The sequence below is a fragment of the Amblyraja radiata genome, chromosome 5 (assembly GCF_010909765.2).
Source record: "Amblyraja radiata isolate CabotCenter1 chromosome 5, sAmbRad1.1.pri, whole genome shotgun sequence".
NCBI classification, from domain to species: Eukaryota; Metazoa; Chordata; class Chondrichthyes; order Rajiformes; family Rajidae; genus Amblyraja; species Amblyraja radiata.
In genome coordinates this window covers 43,655,922-43,672,421 of record NC_045960.1, presented here as the reverse complement: position 1 = coordinate 43,672,421, position 16,500 = coordinate 43,655,922, and the positions used below count along the sequence as shown (strand labels likewise).

Below are 16,500 nucleotides of genomic sequence, written 5' to 3'. Positions count from 1 at the left end.
ACCCATTCCTTCTCTCCAGAGATTCTGCCTGTCCCGCTGAATTACTCCAGCATTTTGTGTCTATCTTCAGTTGAAATCAGCATCTGCAGTTCTTTCCTACACACTAAATGTAAGGAAAGTTACTTTCAGAATAGAAATGTACTCAGAAGGACAATTACGGCAGATTCTAATTTGTTAAGGGGACACCACACTGCTGGTGAAAATGTACAGAGGAACAATTACGTAATACTGAAATAAGACATTTAAGCCATAAAAACTACATGTATTCAGTTCTCTTGTTAGAAATGCGTATACAGAACATCCAATTCAAAAATCTATAACTAGAAAGGGTGCTTAGGGCATACGTTAGATGAAATGCTAGATGTTATTGGACTAGATACAGCTAACTGCAACCTATTTAAAAAAGGGAAAGCTGGAAGTGTCATTCAATTATTTCTATGATATTATTTTTTTCTGAATGAGATTGATCTATGGAATGAGATTGAATAGCTGGTAATGAATAGTTTCTCAAGAGGATATTAGGTGGAACTAAAGTAAATAATACCCAAAATGGTTGACATATCTCTGTCCATGTTTTAAAAAAAATATTTTGAACATTGAATCATTATGACAGTCATGCTTTTAAAGATGCCATGTGCTACCAGCTCCATCAATTTACAGAGGACCTGGTGCTTGAGAGAAACAATAAAGAAATGTTGCGATATATAATTCTTATGTACTAAAACAAAATTCAAATGGGTGGGGGCTTTGTAAAATGCTGCAATATTGACTGTAAGCGAGTAGATTTTAGAAACATTGAAATAATTATACTTGGACAGTTCCATCATATATTGCTGAAGAATTTCAGATGTGGTCAACAAACTGAACATTGATAAAAAGGGGTTTTCTGTAAATACCTGAAGTTTTTGAAACTCCTCCTGCTCTGTCTGTGTTTCATGTGACCTGCTTTGTCTATTCTCCTTTTCCTGTAGTTGTTGGGCAAACTGATGATCAGCCAACACACATTCTAGAGATAAATCAATGGATGAGACACACAACCAGCAGCACAAAAGGAAAATACAATAATATGCATACAGCAGTTTTCAGATGTGCTTTCACATTCTAGAATTTGTTTTAACATCCATTCTATTGGATAATTATTAATTGCTTATTATAGATTCCATTATTTAAAGTTATTCATGATGCTTTATCCTGATCTCACATCTTACCATAACCTACATTTCTATTCCAATTAAATTTTCCTTGACATGTTCCTTGACAAAAGGCCAAGCGACTGATCTGAAAGGATGGAAGTTTGAAAAACATCTAAACATCAGCAATTATTCAAACGGTTAAAATAAGTCACTAATCAAATCAGTTATGGTTCCTGACCTTTCTGCTGCCAAACACCAGAAAGTTGTCTTATTGAATAAATGATGAGAAGATATAGTAGTTCGCCCCAAGGGAGTGAGGTAGGTACAATGAAGCAGAAATTGAAAAGAGCTGTATTTGAGATGTGTGGAAGTTCAGCCCTGGGTTAATCAAGGCACCAGCTCTCCAGGATATGATGCTGCCTCGGTGACTGAGAAAACACTTGGTAGCTCTGGGAAGATTTGCTGACAAAGGAAAGAGTTTATGGCAAAGGGCAAAGAAAAGGTGCCCTTCGACCTTAGGTTAGTTGAAGAAAACATTGGCACGTTCCAAATTGAGGCCAGGATGCCTGACATCACAGAAATCACTGCTGAGTCAAAATAAATTTTAAAATAAATCTGGAGATAGGTTTCACCTTCATACAAGTGGAAACCAACCCATGCACACCACATTAAAATAGATAGAAGGGAACAATAGGCCAGGTAGAGAGAGCTCAAAATTAAGTCCATTACAGGCTCCAGGGGTGACAGTGCTGGAGCATAACAGAAGCCATTATTAAAGAAAACCCATCAAGTAACAACTTTTCGCAAAGCGTTACCTTCAGCTCTGCTCTCAGTTAAGTGCAGCTCAACATGTTCCTGCAGTATATGCCAGTTTTCAAATACCAGTTTGCACATGGGACACACATATAGTCTCTGCTTTGCATATCCTGTCAAATACAAGGTAAAAAATATATAGTTCAATTCATTAAAAAAAAAACAGAATTTTCAGATGTGCTTTCACATTCGTTGTTCACGGTTGTTGAGCAGATCAATCAACATCTTGAAAATAGAAACAAAGGTAATGTTTTACAACAGTACATCTTCATCAGATCTGAGGTAGAGCAATGCCTAAAATGTCAACTATTTTTTACCAGAGGCCAACTGACTTGCTTAATATCCCTGCATTTTCTTTTATTTCAGATTTCCAGCATCTGAAGTTTTGTTTTGCATTGGTTTTTACATTAATTTCACATTGTTTTTGCTACCTATCGGCACAGACGGCTGTAGACCCATCATTGGGCATTTTTAAGGCATGGATTGACACATTCTTGATTGGTAAGTGTGTCAGGAGTTATGCGGAAAAGGCAGGAGAATGGGGTTGAGAGGGAAAGATAGCAGCCATGATTGAATGGCAGAGTAGACCTGATGGGCCTAATGGCCTAATTCTGCTCCTATTACTTATGAACATCATCTCGTGAGTTTCATCAATTCATTTCCAATTCTCTCCATGAAAAAGAACATTGCAGAATACATAGAAAAACATACTGATAAACCATTTCCTAGTTCCTACTGACTTGCTGAGTATTTCTAGAACGCAAAGAATCATGGGATTTGTCAAAGGTCATTCGCCATTAAGAAAAAACGAACAAAGCGCTGCCTGAATAAACTGTGTATAAATTCTTATCTTTATTCATAATTTATTCATAAAAATATATATAATCTGAGGAACTGGGGTTCCATGTAGTGGGAGAGAGGGGGCAGATGCAAGTGAGAAACAGGGGGAGAGACTGGACCTGCTGCACGCACACAGATCCGCGCCTCATCCGCAGCCAAGATTGAACCCGGGTCCCCGGTGCCACAAGTGCTGACGATCCGCCATTGGATCGTCCCCGTCTACCCCCCCCTCCCAATAAAGCAATAAAGACGACAAAATAATCTTAGCTTTCAACAAAGGAACAATAAATACAACTAATTCATGGTTTGAAAGCAGTATTTTCTTACTAGAAAAATGAAAGCTGGAAAAAACGGATGAAATATGTTCACAGCTCCACTTCTTCCAGCAATGTTTATGCCAAATGACCTTTGACCTGGGCATGCACAGTCGGAATACCGAACTCGCTTATTAGACTTGGATATGCAGTGAGCTATCTCAAATAGATAAAAATTACCCAATTTGAAATCAATTTATTGCATTTTAAAATTAAGAAATAGGTCAGAATATTAAGGGTTTGGATAACCACCCTGGTGTGTTAATTTTGGGAATAATTTGGCTCTTTATTTGCTCATGACAGATTATTAATTTTACCACACAAATAGATGATACCTTTTTGAGGTGTTTCCAACATTGCTATATGCTTGATTTTAACATGTTCATTTAGATCTCCTCCCGAGTTTCCTATTAGGCCACAAAAAGGACATTCAGGGGCACCAAAGTTTACAGATTCTTCAGAATTGCCACAATGTTTGCTGTCTTTTGATTCTTCATTGTTCTTATTAGATGGTTTTGGTACAGGTTGAACCCAAACTGCTCCTGAAAATTCCCCATTGACATTTTCAGATGGTATTAATCTTCTAGATTCATGCTTCCTATTGTGTTGTTTAAAGAGTCTCTCATCGTCAGAAGGTGATGCAGAACAAGACTTGTGAAACTCTTCTGGTTTTTCTACTTCACTCTTATTCACCTCAAACTCGCTCTGTTCAGGAGACTCATTACATCGAAGTAAAGAACCAGAATCAGGATCCTTTTCTTTGTCAATAGAAGAGATCATCTTTCCATCATCTAGTGCTTCCACCTCACCATGTGTAGTCTCTATATGGAACATCAATTCATCGTAGCTGAATCCAGACAAAGTGCAAATTGGACAATTATTTTCATTTTCTTCATGTACATAAAAAATGTGTGTCCTCATGTCTGGTTCTGATAGGCCACTTTGTCCACAAATGTCACAGGTGAACATGTGGGATCTTTGATCTGTCCTTTCACAACTAAATGGAAAAAAATAAATCATGACATTGGCATATCTGTAAAGCGCCTAAAACTATTAGTTTGTTAATATTACTATACCCTGTGATAATAATGGTGCAAAACCCCCAAAATTTACATAATGAAAATAATAAAGCTAAACCCTGCAACAATAACAATATTTGCAGTATCTATATACTGTGGTTTACATGCAAGACAACAGACACTCTTGTATGAGCTCTGTCAAGAGAAGGAATTACCAGGTAGACAGAGAAGGTTCTAGGATGTGTTTAAAGAAGAAAAGCTACATCTCCGCTGACTCTTGGGAATCTTTGGCCCTTCTCCACACAAAGTGGAAAAGTACCATTTAGGATACGTGTACATGCCGAGGCCATGCACACGTATGTTCTAAACGAGCTGAGTAAGGAACAGACTAATCTATAAACTACCCACACAGTTGCTCTGTCAACTAACACCTGCTCCATTTGTGGAAGAGTCTGTAGTTCCCATTTAGACCTCTTTATCAATCTTAAAATCCACAAAAGAGTGCCAGTATCCCATCCTCGAACCAGAGGGACTCCCCACAAAGAAGAAAACAGCAGCCTACGTGTGATGCGAATGCCTGGCTACAGCATGCCAAACAACAATACCCTGACCAGCATTTGTATAACATAAAATATGTTATGGAGACTACAAAATGTTGTAATACAAGGAGATCTCGGGTCCTAGTGCGCAAAATAAATGGTTGGCCTATAGATACAGCAACTAATTTAGAAGACCTATGGAATATTAGCTTTTACAGCATGGGATGTGGAGTATAAAAGTAGGATGTTTTGATGCATTATTATAGGGCGCTGGTGAGGCTACACCTGAAATATTGTATACAGTTTTGATCCCCATCTTTAAGGAATTATATACTTGCATTGAAGGCAGTGAAGCCATTTAAAATAGAGCCAAGGAGAAATTATTCTCCCCAAAGGTTTAACATGTTGGAATTCCCTGTGCCTAATGCCTGCAAGCTAAGTGGACAATCATAGGGTAGGGGAGTAGGTAAGAATGTAGAATTGAGGACAAGATTGTTTTGTTTTTAAGGCAGAATTTTTGCTGAGGGCCATTCCTGTTTCTTATTAAACATTCACAGTAAGTAACATGAATAAATATCTAAGATTGAATGCTGTGTAGCAAAGTTTGTGGATGATTATACGAAAAGAGGTGGAGGGCCAGGTAGTGTAGAGAAAACAGGGATTCTGCACAAGGACTTGGACAGGTTGGAAGAGTGGGCAGATAAGTGGCAGATGGAATGTAGTGTAGCAATGTGTGGTCATGCATTTTGGTAGTAGGAATAAAGGCATAGACTATTTTCTAAATGGAGTTAAAATCCAGAAATCAGAGGTGCAAAGGGACTTGGGAGTGCTGGTGCAGGATTTCCAAAAAGTTAATCTCCAAATTTAATTGGTAGTAAAGAAAGTGCTATATATACAAATATACAACTCAGTGCTTGTATAACCAGGGACATAATGTTGAGGCGCTGGTAAGGCCACATTTGGAATATTGCGAGCAATTTTGGGCACCATATCTGAGGAAGGATGTGCTGGCTCTGAAGTGAGTCCAGAGGAGGTTTACAAGAATGATCCCAGGAATGAGTAGGTTAACCTATGATGAGCCTTTGTCAGCACTGGGCACAGTCTGTACTCGCTGGAGTTTAAAAGAATGAGGGGGACCTCATTGTAACATACAGAATAGTGAAAGGCTTGGATAGAGTGGATGTGGAGAGGGTGTTTCCTCAGAATTAAATGACGTTCTTTCAGGAAGGAGATGAGGAGAAATTTCTTTAGTCAGAGGGTGGTGAATCTGTGCAATTCTTTGCCACAGAAGGCTGTGGAGGCCTTAGTACAGGTGTCAGAGGTTATGGGGAGAAGGCAGGAGAATGAGATTAGGAAGGTGAGAAAGATCAGCCATAATTGAATGGTGGAGTAGACTTGATGGGCTGAATGGCCTAATTCTACTCCTATTCCTTATGAAAAAATGCTGGAATAACTCAGCGGGTCAGGGAGCATTACTGGAAACATGTAATAGGCAACATTTCAGGTCAGAATTCTTCAGACCCAAAATGTTGCCTATTCCTTTCTTCAGATGCTGCCTGACCCGCTGAGTAACTCCAGCATTTTGTATCTATCTTCAGTAAACATTGATAAACAATTTACCTTTTGGTGTAGTCTGACTTTTGGTGGAGTCTTGAGAAACAAGAACAATGTGTTTTTTCTCCAGGATTGCTTGAAGCTAATGGTAAAACACATAATCTTGTTGATATAACACAATGCATATCAAGAAATTAACAAGCCATTCACATAACACTCAAAGGCATTTGACTGTCAGAAAAACCGACAAAACATTACTGTCGTGTTGTTAAATAACTGTTAAGAATGTGGCATGGCATTAACTGCTGAACAATCTCATTTTATAATCTGAATCTGAATCTGTTTTCAGGAGCATTGGCATTTCTTATTGTTCATCCCATCCTATGAACGTTAACAATAACAGGAAATGCAATTACGATTCTAATTCCTGATGAAAACTACGAGCAACAGCATCAATCTAAGTTTGGAATGAAAGCTTAACTATTTCATGCTCAAGATTACTGAATATGAAGTGGGTCCAAAACGTTTAAGGAAAGAAGTGAAGAACAGGTCATCTTTCAGCCTCCTTCACTCGAGGCAAAACAAGAACAATCTATCCAAACTCTCACTTTGCTTTTTTTTCTTCTTTCCACCTGATCCATCCTCTCTGCAACTTGAAACTAACTGCTTGTTCCCATCATTCTTGTTTTTTTTAATTTACAAAAGTTGGATTGCCATTTCGTTACAGCTCTTATTGTTTCTCCTCCGAATTTACAATTTTAAGATGAAAGATAACATTGGAAAGTTTGTCACAGGAAGTGGGGCGAGGTGGAAGGGAAAAATCAAAAGAGAAAGAACTCACAACTAGTAACGGCCACCTCACTACAACAGAAGATTCGTGAGCTCGGTGATTTTGACCTGCAGCTTTGCTTCACCATTTACCTCCAGAATTAATGACCAAATATCACTGCTCTTGCTCTAGTATCTTTGTTAATGACTACGAGGACCAGGAATGCCACACTAAGCCTTGATCAACACAGTCTGTCCCAAAGCTCCAAGATCTTTGGTCTGTCCAATCTCAATGACCCATCGCTTCCGGTGTTCTGTTTAATCCCGTCCGGATACCCCGACCCTTCCACAATACGCATGCGCACAGTCGGCACTCTGTCTGGAGATAGACCATATTCACAGAGGTGTCACAACCAAAAAAATCCCCCCCAAAAAACAACAATAGCTTCAGATAGGTACACAAAATTGCTGGGGAAACTCAGCGGGTGCAGCAGCATCTATGGAGCGAAGGAAATAGGCGACGTTTCGGGCCGAAACCCTTCAGATATTTCCTTTTAAATCTGAATTATTTCATTATAACGATCGGGACAATGCAGTATATGATAACTCAGATTGGGTTAGTTGTAGGTGCGCTGTTCCCAGTGGTATTTAAGCAGAGGGGAATAGTTTTATTTACTTATTAAGGGGGAGGAAATTGCAGAGAGGAGGAAATTGCAGAGAGGAGGAAATTGCAGAGAGGAGGAAATTGCAGAGAGGAGGGTGCGCAGGCGTGGAGTGGGTGGCTGCGAGGTGCCTGGTGGGAGAGTTAGGATAACCGCCGCTGCCGGCCGTGGTCGCCATTTTGTCCGTCGCCGCCACCGCCCGTGGTCGCCGACAGCCATCCAGCCAGCGCTGCTCACTTCAGGTGGGGCACCGCTCTCTGCTGCTTTTACCGCAGCCCGCTCCATTACACTCCACTCGCGTCTCCCGTCCCTGCATCGAAAAGCGTGAAGGAGCGCGGTGCTGGGGGTGGGGGGAGCGGCCGAGTGCGGTAGGCCTCGAAATGCTGGAGTAACTCAGCGGGACCAGGCAGCATCTCTGGAGAGAATGATTCTCTGGCGATGCTGCCTGTCCCGCTGAGTTACTACAGCATTTTGTCTCTTTCTCGGGGAATGTATGTGGGCCGCCGTGTCGGGGGTGGGGATGGGGGACCCTCTCCCCGGCTTTGGTGGTGGGCTCTGGTCGGTGCTGGACCTACGCAGACTTGGGTGACTTCGTGTGTGTGTGTAGTGGACCATCTATGACTTTCCTGCTCCGGTTTTGAGTTTGTTGCGCGGGGAGAGACGAAGGTGAACAAGCGGCGGGTAAATAAATGGTTGTTCGAGGTGGAAGGCTGGAGTAGGAGCTATCGGTGTGGTCGCTGCTGAGGCCTCCTGTCAGCTCTGATAACTCGCAACCCTGGGCTTGGAATTGTCTTGGCAGCGATGTGTTGCGCCCTTTTTCAATGTCCATCGTTTTCTTCTTCCCTTCCGAGGTCGAGTAGTCCCAAGTTTTATTTTGTACAGATTGTCGTCTATGTTATTCAGTTGTCATCTTTCATGGCCTACAGGTAAAGTTCTAAAATGCATCTGTAAATTAGAAATATCGTCTGGGTGATGCTAAGTCGTTATTTTTGATAGAATTAAGACTAGAAAGTGTTTTGATTAGGAGCGTGTTAAAACTTGTCATCAACTAAAGAGTGGAAATGCTGATAATGAAAAGAACTGGAAATCTGTGTAAACCTGTTAAAGTGGCTAGGATCGTAATTGTTAAAGGAATATGCATACAAATAAAAAATAATACATCGAAGCAGAATTAGACCCATTCGACTGGTGGAGTCTGCTCCACCATTCGATCCAGGCTGATGTATTTTTCCCTCCCTGCCCCATGCTCTTGCCTTTCTGCTGTAACCTTTGATGCCCTCAATTAATCAAGAAACTGTCCATCTACTTTAAAAATACCCAATGACTTGGCCTCCACAGCCATGTGTGACAATGATACACCGCCCTCTGGTTAAAGAAATTCCTCTTCATCTCCATTCTAAAGGTATATCTGGTTCTCTGGTCCTAGATTCTCCCACTACTGGAAACATCCTCTCCACATCCAGTCCAGACCTTTCATTATGCAATAGCTTTCAATGAGATCCCTCCATCATCCTTCTAAACTCAAGCTAGTTTTGGCCCCGAGCTATCAAATGCTCATACGTTAATCCAATCATCCCTGAAATCATTCTTGTAAACCTCCTCTGGATCCACTCCAATGCCAGCATATTCATCCTTGGATATGGGGCACAAAACTGCTCACAATATTCCAAATGTTGCTTGACCAGTGGCTTAAAGTTTCAACATTACATCCATATTTTATATTCTAGTCATCTCGAAATGAATACAAACATTTGTCGCCGTTACTAATGACTTAACCTGCATATTAACTTTTGGTAATCATGCACCAGGTCCCTTTGTACCTGCGGTTTCTGAATCCCCTTCCTAGCTAGAAAATGGTCTACGCCTTTATTCCTTTACCAAAGTGCATGACTGTACACTTTTCTGCACTGTATTCTATCTGCCACTTTACCCACTCCAAGGCTTTCCACAGCTCCAATACTTCCTGCCCTTCCACCAATCTTCGTATCATCCGCAAACGTGGTCACAAAGCCATCAATTCCATCATCAAGATCATTAAAATATAATAATGTGAAAAGTAGCGATGAAACACTGACCATGGGGAACAGAAGGTCGGCTAATGAATGATTGACTGAAGATTATTTTTACGCTACCGTATTTTTACCGCTACTCCCCATTTTTACCGTTTGATTTATGGTTTTAAGAACAGATGTTGTTTAACACAAACAGCATTAAGATAAACTAAAGAAACTTTCATCCCATTGTGCCTGCTTTGCCGTTCATTAAGATTTTGGCTGATCTTTTGCCTTGGCACTTTCCTGCATTTACCCCATATGAATGAATAAGTTTATTGGCCAAGTATTCACGTACAAGTAATTTGCCTTGGTGCTCCCCACACAAGTGACAACATGACATGCAGTGACAGTTACAAATGACACATAAAACATTAATAATAAAACATTATTGATTAAACATGTGAATTAAATAAAATATCAGAGCAAAAGGAGGCTACAGATTTTTGGTTATTGAGTAGAGCTACTCATGGGGAAAAAAAGTTGTTTTTTAATAGAGAATAGGTGCAGGTGTAGGCCATTCAGCCCTTTGATTCAATGTGATATATTTGCTATATTTAAGAGGGAGTTAGATGTGGCCCTTGTGGCTAAAGGGATCAGGGGGTATGGAGAGAAGGCAGGTACAGGATACTGAGTTGGATGATCAGCCATGATCATATTGAATGGCGGTGCAGGCTCGAAGGGCCGAATGGCCTACTCCTGTACCTATTTTCTATGATCTTGGCTGATCATCCCCAATCAGTACCCAGTTCCTGCCTTCTCCCCATATCCCCTGACTCTGCTATCTTTAATACCCCTATGTAGCTCTCTCTTGAAAGTATCCAGAGAACTAGCCTCCACCGCCCTCTGAAGCAGAGAATTCCACAGACTCACAACTCTCTATGGAAAAAGTGTTTCCTCATCTCTGTTCTAAATGGCTTACCACTTATTCTTAAACTGTGGCCCCTGTTTCTGGAATCCCTGAACATCGGGAACTTGTTTCCTGCCTCTAGCGTGCCCAAAGTCTTATATATGTTTCAATAAGATCTCCGTTCATCCTTCTAAATTCAAGAGTATACAAACCCAGCCGCACCATTCTCTCAGCATATGACAGTCCTGCCATCCCGGGAATTAACCTTGTAAACCTACGCTGCACTCCCTCAATAGCAAGAATGTCCTTCCTCAAATTAGGGGACCAAAACTGCACACAATACTCCAGGTCTCACTTGGGCCTTGTACAACTGCAGAAGGACCTCTTTGCTCCTATACTCGGCTCTTGTTATGAAGGCAAACATGCCATTCGCTTTCATCAATGCCTGCTGTACCTGCATGCTTACTTTCATTGACTGAATTCAGGGCTCTCACTTAACTCTTTTTTCTCTCTGTTGCCAGCCGGGCAACTTAGGCAGCTTTTTAGGTTGCCAAATGACAGTTTAGGTGGTCAATTTAAGACGGCTTGCATGACGCGTGCTTTAATGTCCTCAAATGAAGTGCGTAGTTGCCAGTGGGAATTATGCTCAATGAAGCATTCACATATTATTTCTGCTTCAAATAAAGTCACAAACTAAACATATTCACCAATCAAGACATGATATACACCACAATGACATGCAGCAAAGTTACAATACAGTATCTCAACTCTTTTTACACATTGCAATTAATGCAATTTCTATTATTTCTTTCCACTTCCCAACAAAAATGTGGTTGGATTATTCAGCGTATGATCAACCTATGTCAAAATATCCTGGCCCATGGTAACATGTATGCTTAACCATGCACACTACAGATTGATTCAAGCATGTTTTCTGTGAAGGACCGAAAATTATGACATGGCCATAGCATGGGTTGTTATTGCTATTGGTACAGAAACACTCTTGCTTCCCACATAATTTATCCACAACAAAATATACAGGTTGCAAGGAAATTTCTAAAGACATTTTATGATAATAGCTGTTAAAACCGACTATACCCATCTGACAGGTTAAACATTACACCAACTGACAAGAGATGTCCAAAGGACATAACTGCAGCCAATGTTCTTTTGGTAATATGTTTAAAGGTGTATGTGTTGTGAACAGCAATGAAGATACCCAGTTTGTAGGCACCAGATTAAATTTTTTTATTGATAAACGCTGTTTCCATCATTCCCACTTCAGAATTAACATTAACATTTCAACTGAAATATCTCCTGACCAAATTTGTGATGTATATGAACGACTAAAAGTAAAACCTGGATAAATCCAACATATAGTTGTGAATGTTGCTCATTAAATAACTATCAAGGCTCTCATTTACCTTTTTTCCCTGTTGCCAGCCGGGCAACCGTGACAGCTTTTTAGGTTGCCAAATGACAGTTTAGGTGGTCATTTAAGACGGTTTGCATGATACGTGCGATAATGTGCTTGGACGAAGTGCCTAGTTACCAGTTGGAATTATTCTCAATGAAGCATTCACATATTATGTTTAAGAAGGAACTGCAGATGCTGGAAAATCGAAGGTAGACAAAAGTGCTGGAGAAACTCAGTAGGTGCGGCAGCATCGATGGAGCAAAGGAAATAGGCAACGTTTCAGGCCGAAACCCATCCAGGGCTCTCGCTTAACTTTTTTTCCCTGTTGCCAGCCGGGCAACCTTGGCAGCTTTTTAGGTTGCCAATTTACAGTTTAGGTGGTCATTTAAGACGGCTTGCATGATGCGTGCTCGGATGATCAGTGCAGGATGAATAGATGGGGGGGTTGGGAGTAGATGAGGGGATAAGGGGAGTGGAGGGGGGGCGTACAAGAGAGAGAGAGAGACAGAGAGGAAGGGGCAGAGGAGGTGGGAAGGAAGGCCAGCGCTCCTCGGACAACACCTGTCAGGCACAGAAATCGCAAACAAAATATGGAGGGGACCGCGGACAGAATATCTTGGCAGCCGCGCGCGCATGCGCACACTCACACACACGAGGCTTTGGAGGCTTAATCCAGCGCTAAATGCAGCTCAACTGCCTGTCGCCCAAAGATACGAGAGGAGCTCCTCTATAATCTGTGGTCTCGCCTGCAGCCCTGTCTCAATCCAGACAGGGACAGGCAGAGTTGAGCAGCGCTGCTTGTCTGCGCTGGCTGTGGGCCTGAGGGCACCGTGCCCGTCTGACTCCCGACGTCTCTGACCACCCCCGGGCGTGGGGGGGGGGGGGCTCTCGGGTGGGGACGGGGATGGTCCAGTGGCGGTTCGGCGGCGATTGCAGCGCCGGAGACCGGGATCGATCCTGGCTGCGGTGCAGGGCTGCCGAGAGTGTTTTGGCACGTCTCCCTCCTCCAATCACCGCGCTCTATCCTCAGCACCCCCCACACTCTACTTCTGCCTCTGACCGACACCTCCCTCCTCCAAGGGTCTGTTTTGAAAGCGCCGTTGGCGGAGTGGCAGCAGCGGCCGTTATCAGGCCGGGCGGGGTGCGGGAGGAGATGGAGCCGTCATTCGCTCTGACCCGCCATCACGCCACACTTGGCATCTTTCCCACATCCGTCGACGACACAAAACGTCACGTTCCTTTTCTCCAGAGATGCTGCCGGACCCGCGGAGTTACTCCAGTTTTTTGTGTCTACGGTATAAACAAAGTTGCCAAGCCGGGCAAAATGACTCGCCGTTTAGGTTGCCCGGCGGCACTTTGAGTGGTCAGTGGCAACCGCTAATTTCGAGCCCAGCCATCAGTCTGAAGAAGGGTTTCGGCGCGAAATGTTGCCTATTTCCTTCGCTCCATAGATGCTGCCGCATCCGCTGAGTTTCTCCAGCACTTTTGTCTACATTCACATATTATTTCTGCTTCAAATAACTCACAAACTAAACATATTCACCAATCAAGACATGATGTATATCACAATGACATGCAGCAAAATTATAATACAATATCTCAAACTCTTTTTACACATTGCAATTAATGCAATTTCTATTTGTTCTTTCCACTTCCAAACAAAAATGTGGTTGGATTATTCAGCGTATGATCAACCTGTGTCAATAAATCCTGGACCATGGTAACATATATACTTAACCATGCACACTACAGATGGATGCAAACATGTTTTCAGTGAAGGACCGAAAATTACCATGACATGGCCACAGCATGGGTCGTTATTGCTATTGGCACAGAAACATTCTGGCTTCCCAGATAATTTATCCATAACAAAATATACAGGTTGCAAGGAAATTTCTAAAGGCATTTTATGATAATAGCTGTTAAAACCGACTACACCCATCTGACAGGTTAAACATCACACTAACTGCCAAGAGATGGCCAAAGGACATAACTGCAGCAAATGTTCTTTTGGTAATATGTTTAAAGATGTCAAAACGCCACATTACCGGACATTCAGATTAGAGGAACGTGTTGTGAGCAGCAATGAAGATAAATTATTGATAAACGCTGTTTCCATCATACCCACTTCAGAAATAACGTTAAAATTTCAACTGAAATATCTCCTGACCAAATTCGTGATGTATATGACGGACTGGAAGTAAAACCTGGATAAATCCAACGTATGGTTGTGAATGTACACAAAATTGCTGGGGAAACTCAGCGGGTGCAGCATGGTTGTGAATGTTGCTCAAGTTGAGAAAAGGGGAAGTACAACAGGATCTGGGGGTCCCTGTTCATCAGCAGGGCTCGAAATTAACAGTTGCCGGGTGCCATTGACCACCCAAAGTGCCGCCGGGCAACCTAAACGGCGACTCATTTTGCCCGGCTTGGCATTGCAGATACTGGTTTATACCGATGGACACAAAAAACTGAAGTAACTCAGCAGGCCAGGCAGCATCTCTGGAGAATAGGAACATAACGTTTCGTGTCGGCGGCGGCTGTATTGCAGGGGCAAATATGCTAGGTGCGGGGTGACGAAGACCCCGCACAGCAGCGGCCGTGACAGAGGCTCCATCTCCTCCTCCTCCTCCCGCACCCCGCCCGCCCTGATAGCAGCCGCTGCTTGCCACTCCGCTAACGGCGCTTTCAAAACAAACCCTCCCGCACGCCGAGGCCGGGAGGAGGGAGGGAGGGGGAGGCCTCCTTCCACCGTCTAAAGCAGCTGCACCAAAGATCCTATAGCTATAGGATCTTTGAGCTGCACTGCTCAGCCCCACTCCTTGCTGCTGGCTGGCGGAGGAGGGGAAGCGGTGGCGAGGAGATCCCACTGCCTCCCCCTTTGGCGGCGGTAGACAGGGACGATCAAGGCAGCGGGGCGATGTTGTTCCGAGGAGCGCTGACCTTCCTTCCTCCCCCCCCCCCTCTCTCTCTCTTGTACGCCCCCCTCCACCCCTCTTATCCTGGGACCCCTCCTCTCCATCCTGCATTGATCCCCATTCCCACCTCTATTCAGTCCTCACTGACATTCCCTGTGTTCCCCTCCCCATCTACCCCACCCCCCATTTAGTCATCACCCTACCCACCTCACATTGATTCTCCTGCCGCCCCCCCATCCATCCTACACTGGTCCCCCAATTCAACATGTACTGACCCCTCTTCCCATCTCATCAACTGCAAGTTCCTTCCGACCTATATCTGAGATGTTCTGAAGATGGGACTTTCCTTTCAAGCCTCTTTCTGTGGTAAAGGTGTTTCCCCCTCCTCCCTTCCCCCCCCCCCCTCTTGCTGTCATAATGGGGTCCTTCCCCACCCGCCTGACCGAACAAGGATAGAGCTCGCCTTCCACACCTCCTGTCTCTGCATTCAAAGCGTAATTCAGAGCTGCCAAGTAGTACGGATTTTCCGTATTTTGTACGGAAATGAGATAAGAATACTGATGTACGATTTTGTGTTGTTAAATACGGATTTTAAATACGGAGTTCAGTTCAGTCTAAAGAAGGGTCTCGACCAGAAACGTCACCCATTCCTTCTCTCCAGAGTCGCTGCCTGTCCCGCTCCAGGTTTAAACAGAGCTCTGTCAGTTTAACGCATGGGAATTTAAACGAAGAGCTGTCGGCTGGAGCGCTGTGGGATCTAAATATAGCGCTACTGGCTGGAGTGTTATGGGCTTTACACATCGCATGGGTCACACATATGTCGCAGACTTCAGGAAAATTCTCGTATAACAATGAGTCTTTGGAATTCTTTTTGAGCCTTTGATTATTTTTCAGGCAGTGGTAGAATTCTGGATAAGCCTAGCGGTGAAAGGCTACCAGTGGGATTGTAGTTATATTGAGATTGACCTTTATTTTACAGAACGGTGGGTGGGCTCAAGGGAGAGCGAGGGAGGGATGGGGCGAGGGGGAGGGAGAAGGAGGGAGGGAGGGAATGAGAGCGAGGGAGAGAGGAAGGAGGGAGGGAGAGGGAGGCTTCCAAAATGGCTTCTACATCATCATCTGGTGCTAAAAGCAGGAAGCAGCCGTTCAAACACCAGTATACAAAGAGATGGCAATGAATGCACTGTCAAGTAAGGTGTATAGAAGACATGTCAATTGGTAGCATACATATGTATTCTTGTACTCTTACATGGTTATGACCGCACATTAAAAAAAAATCAGCATAATGGCACCGCGTAAAAACACTGATTTCCTCAGCAAAATACTGATTTTCAGGTACTGGAATACTGCACTGACAAAATAATGCACTGACAAAACTTGGCAGCTCTGATAATTCAACATTTCCGCCACCTCCAACGTGATCCCACCATCAGTCATGTCTTCCCATTCCACCTTCTCTGGAGATCGCTCCCTCTGTAACTCTGGTTCACTTGTCTTTTTTTAAAGAAAAATTCACCACTCTAACAATCCTTTTCTATCCATTTACCTGTCCAAGTGCCATTTAAAATACATAATGCTACCTACCTCTACCACTTCCTCTTGAAGCTCGTTCCATATGCACA

The 16,500-nt window shown here is 43.1% G+C and overlaps 2 protein-coding genes across 5 annotated transcripts in view; one reads left to right on the top strand and one right to left on the bottom strand.

Annotated features, from left to right (window-relative positions):
* The window catches only part of zup1 (zinc finger containing ubiquitin peptidase 1), a 30,084-nt gene extending 22,790 nt beyond the window's left edge, over positions 1-7,294 (bottom strand). Inside the window, exons 1-5 of one of the 4 annotated variants that reach the window (XM_033021109.1) lie at positions 7,054-7,294; positions 6,279-6,354; positions 3,436-4,097; positions 1,949-2,059; positions 897-1,006 (exon numbers count right to left, since the gene is read on the bottom strand). In XM_033021109.1, coding sequence (XP_032877000.1) covers positions 897-1,006; positions 1,949-2,059; positions 3,436-4,097; positions 6,279-6,354; positions 7,054-7,129 — 1,035 coding nt within the window. In that variant the 5' untranslated portion in view covers positions 7,130-7,294. The remainder of the gene's footprint in view (positions 1-896; positions 1,007-1,948; positions 2,060-3,435; positions 4,098-6,278; positions 6,355-7,053) is intronic. The other 3 variants (XM_033021111.1, XM_033021112.1, XM_033021113.1) reach the window with 3 other exon arrangements.
* A 475-nt stretch (positions 7,295-7,769) lies between these two features.
* kpna5 (karyopherin subunit alpha 5) overlaps positions 7,770-16,500 on the top strand; it is a 43,514-nt gene continuing 34,783 nt past the window's right edge. The window contains exon 1 of the mRNA XM_033021107.1: positions 7,770-7,884. The gene's annotated coding sequence lies outside the window, so the exon portion shown is untranslated. The remainder of the gene's footprint in view (positions 7,885-16,500) is intronic.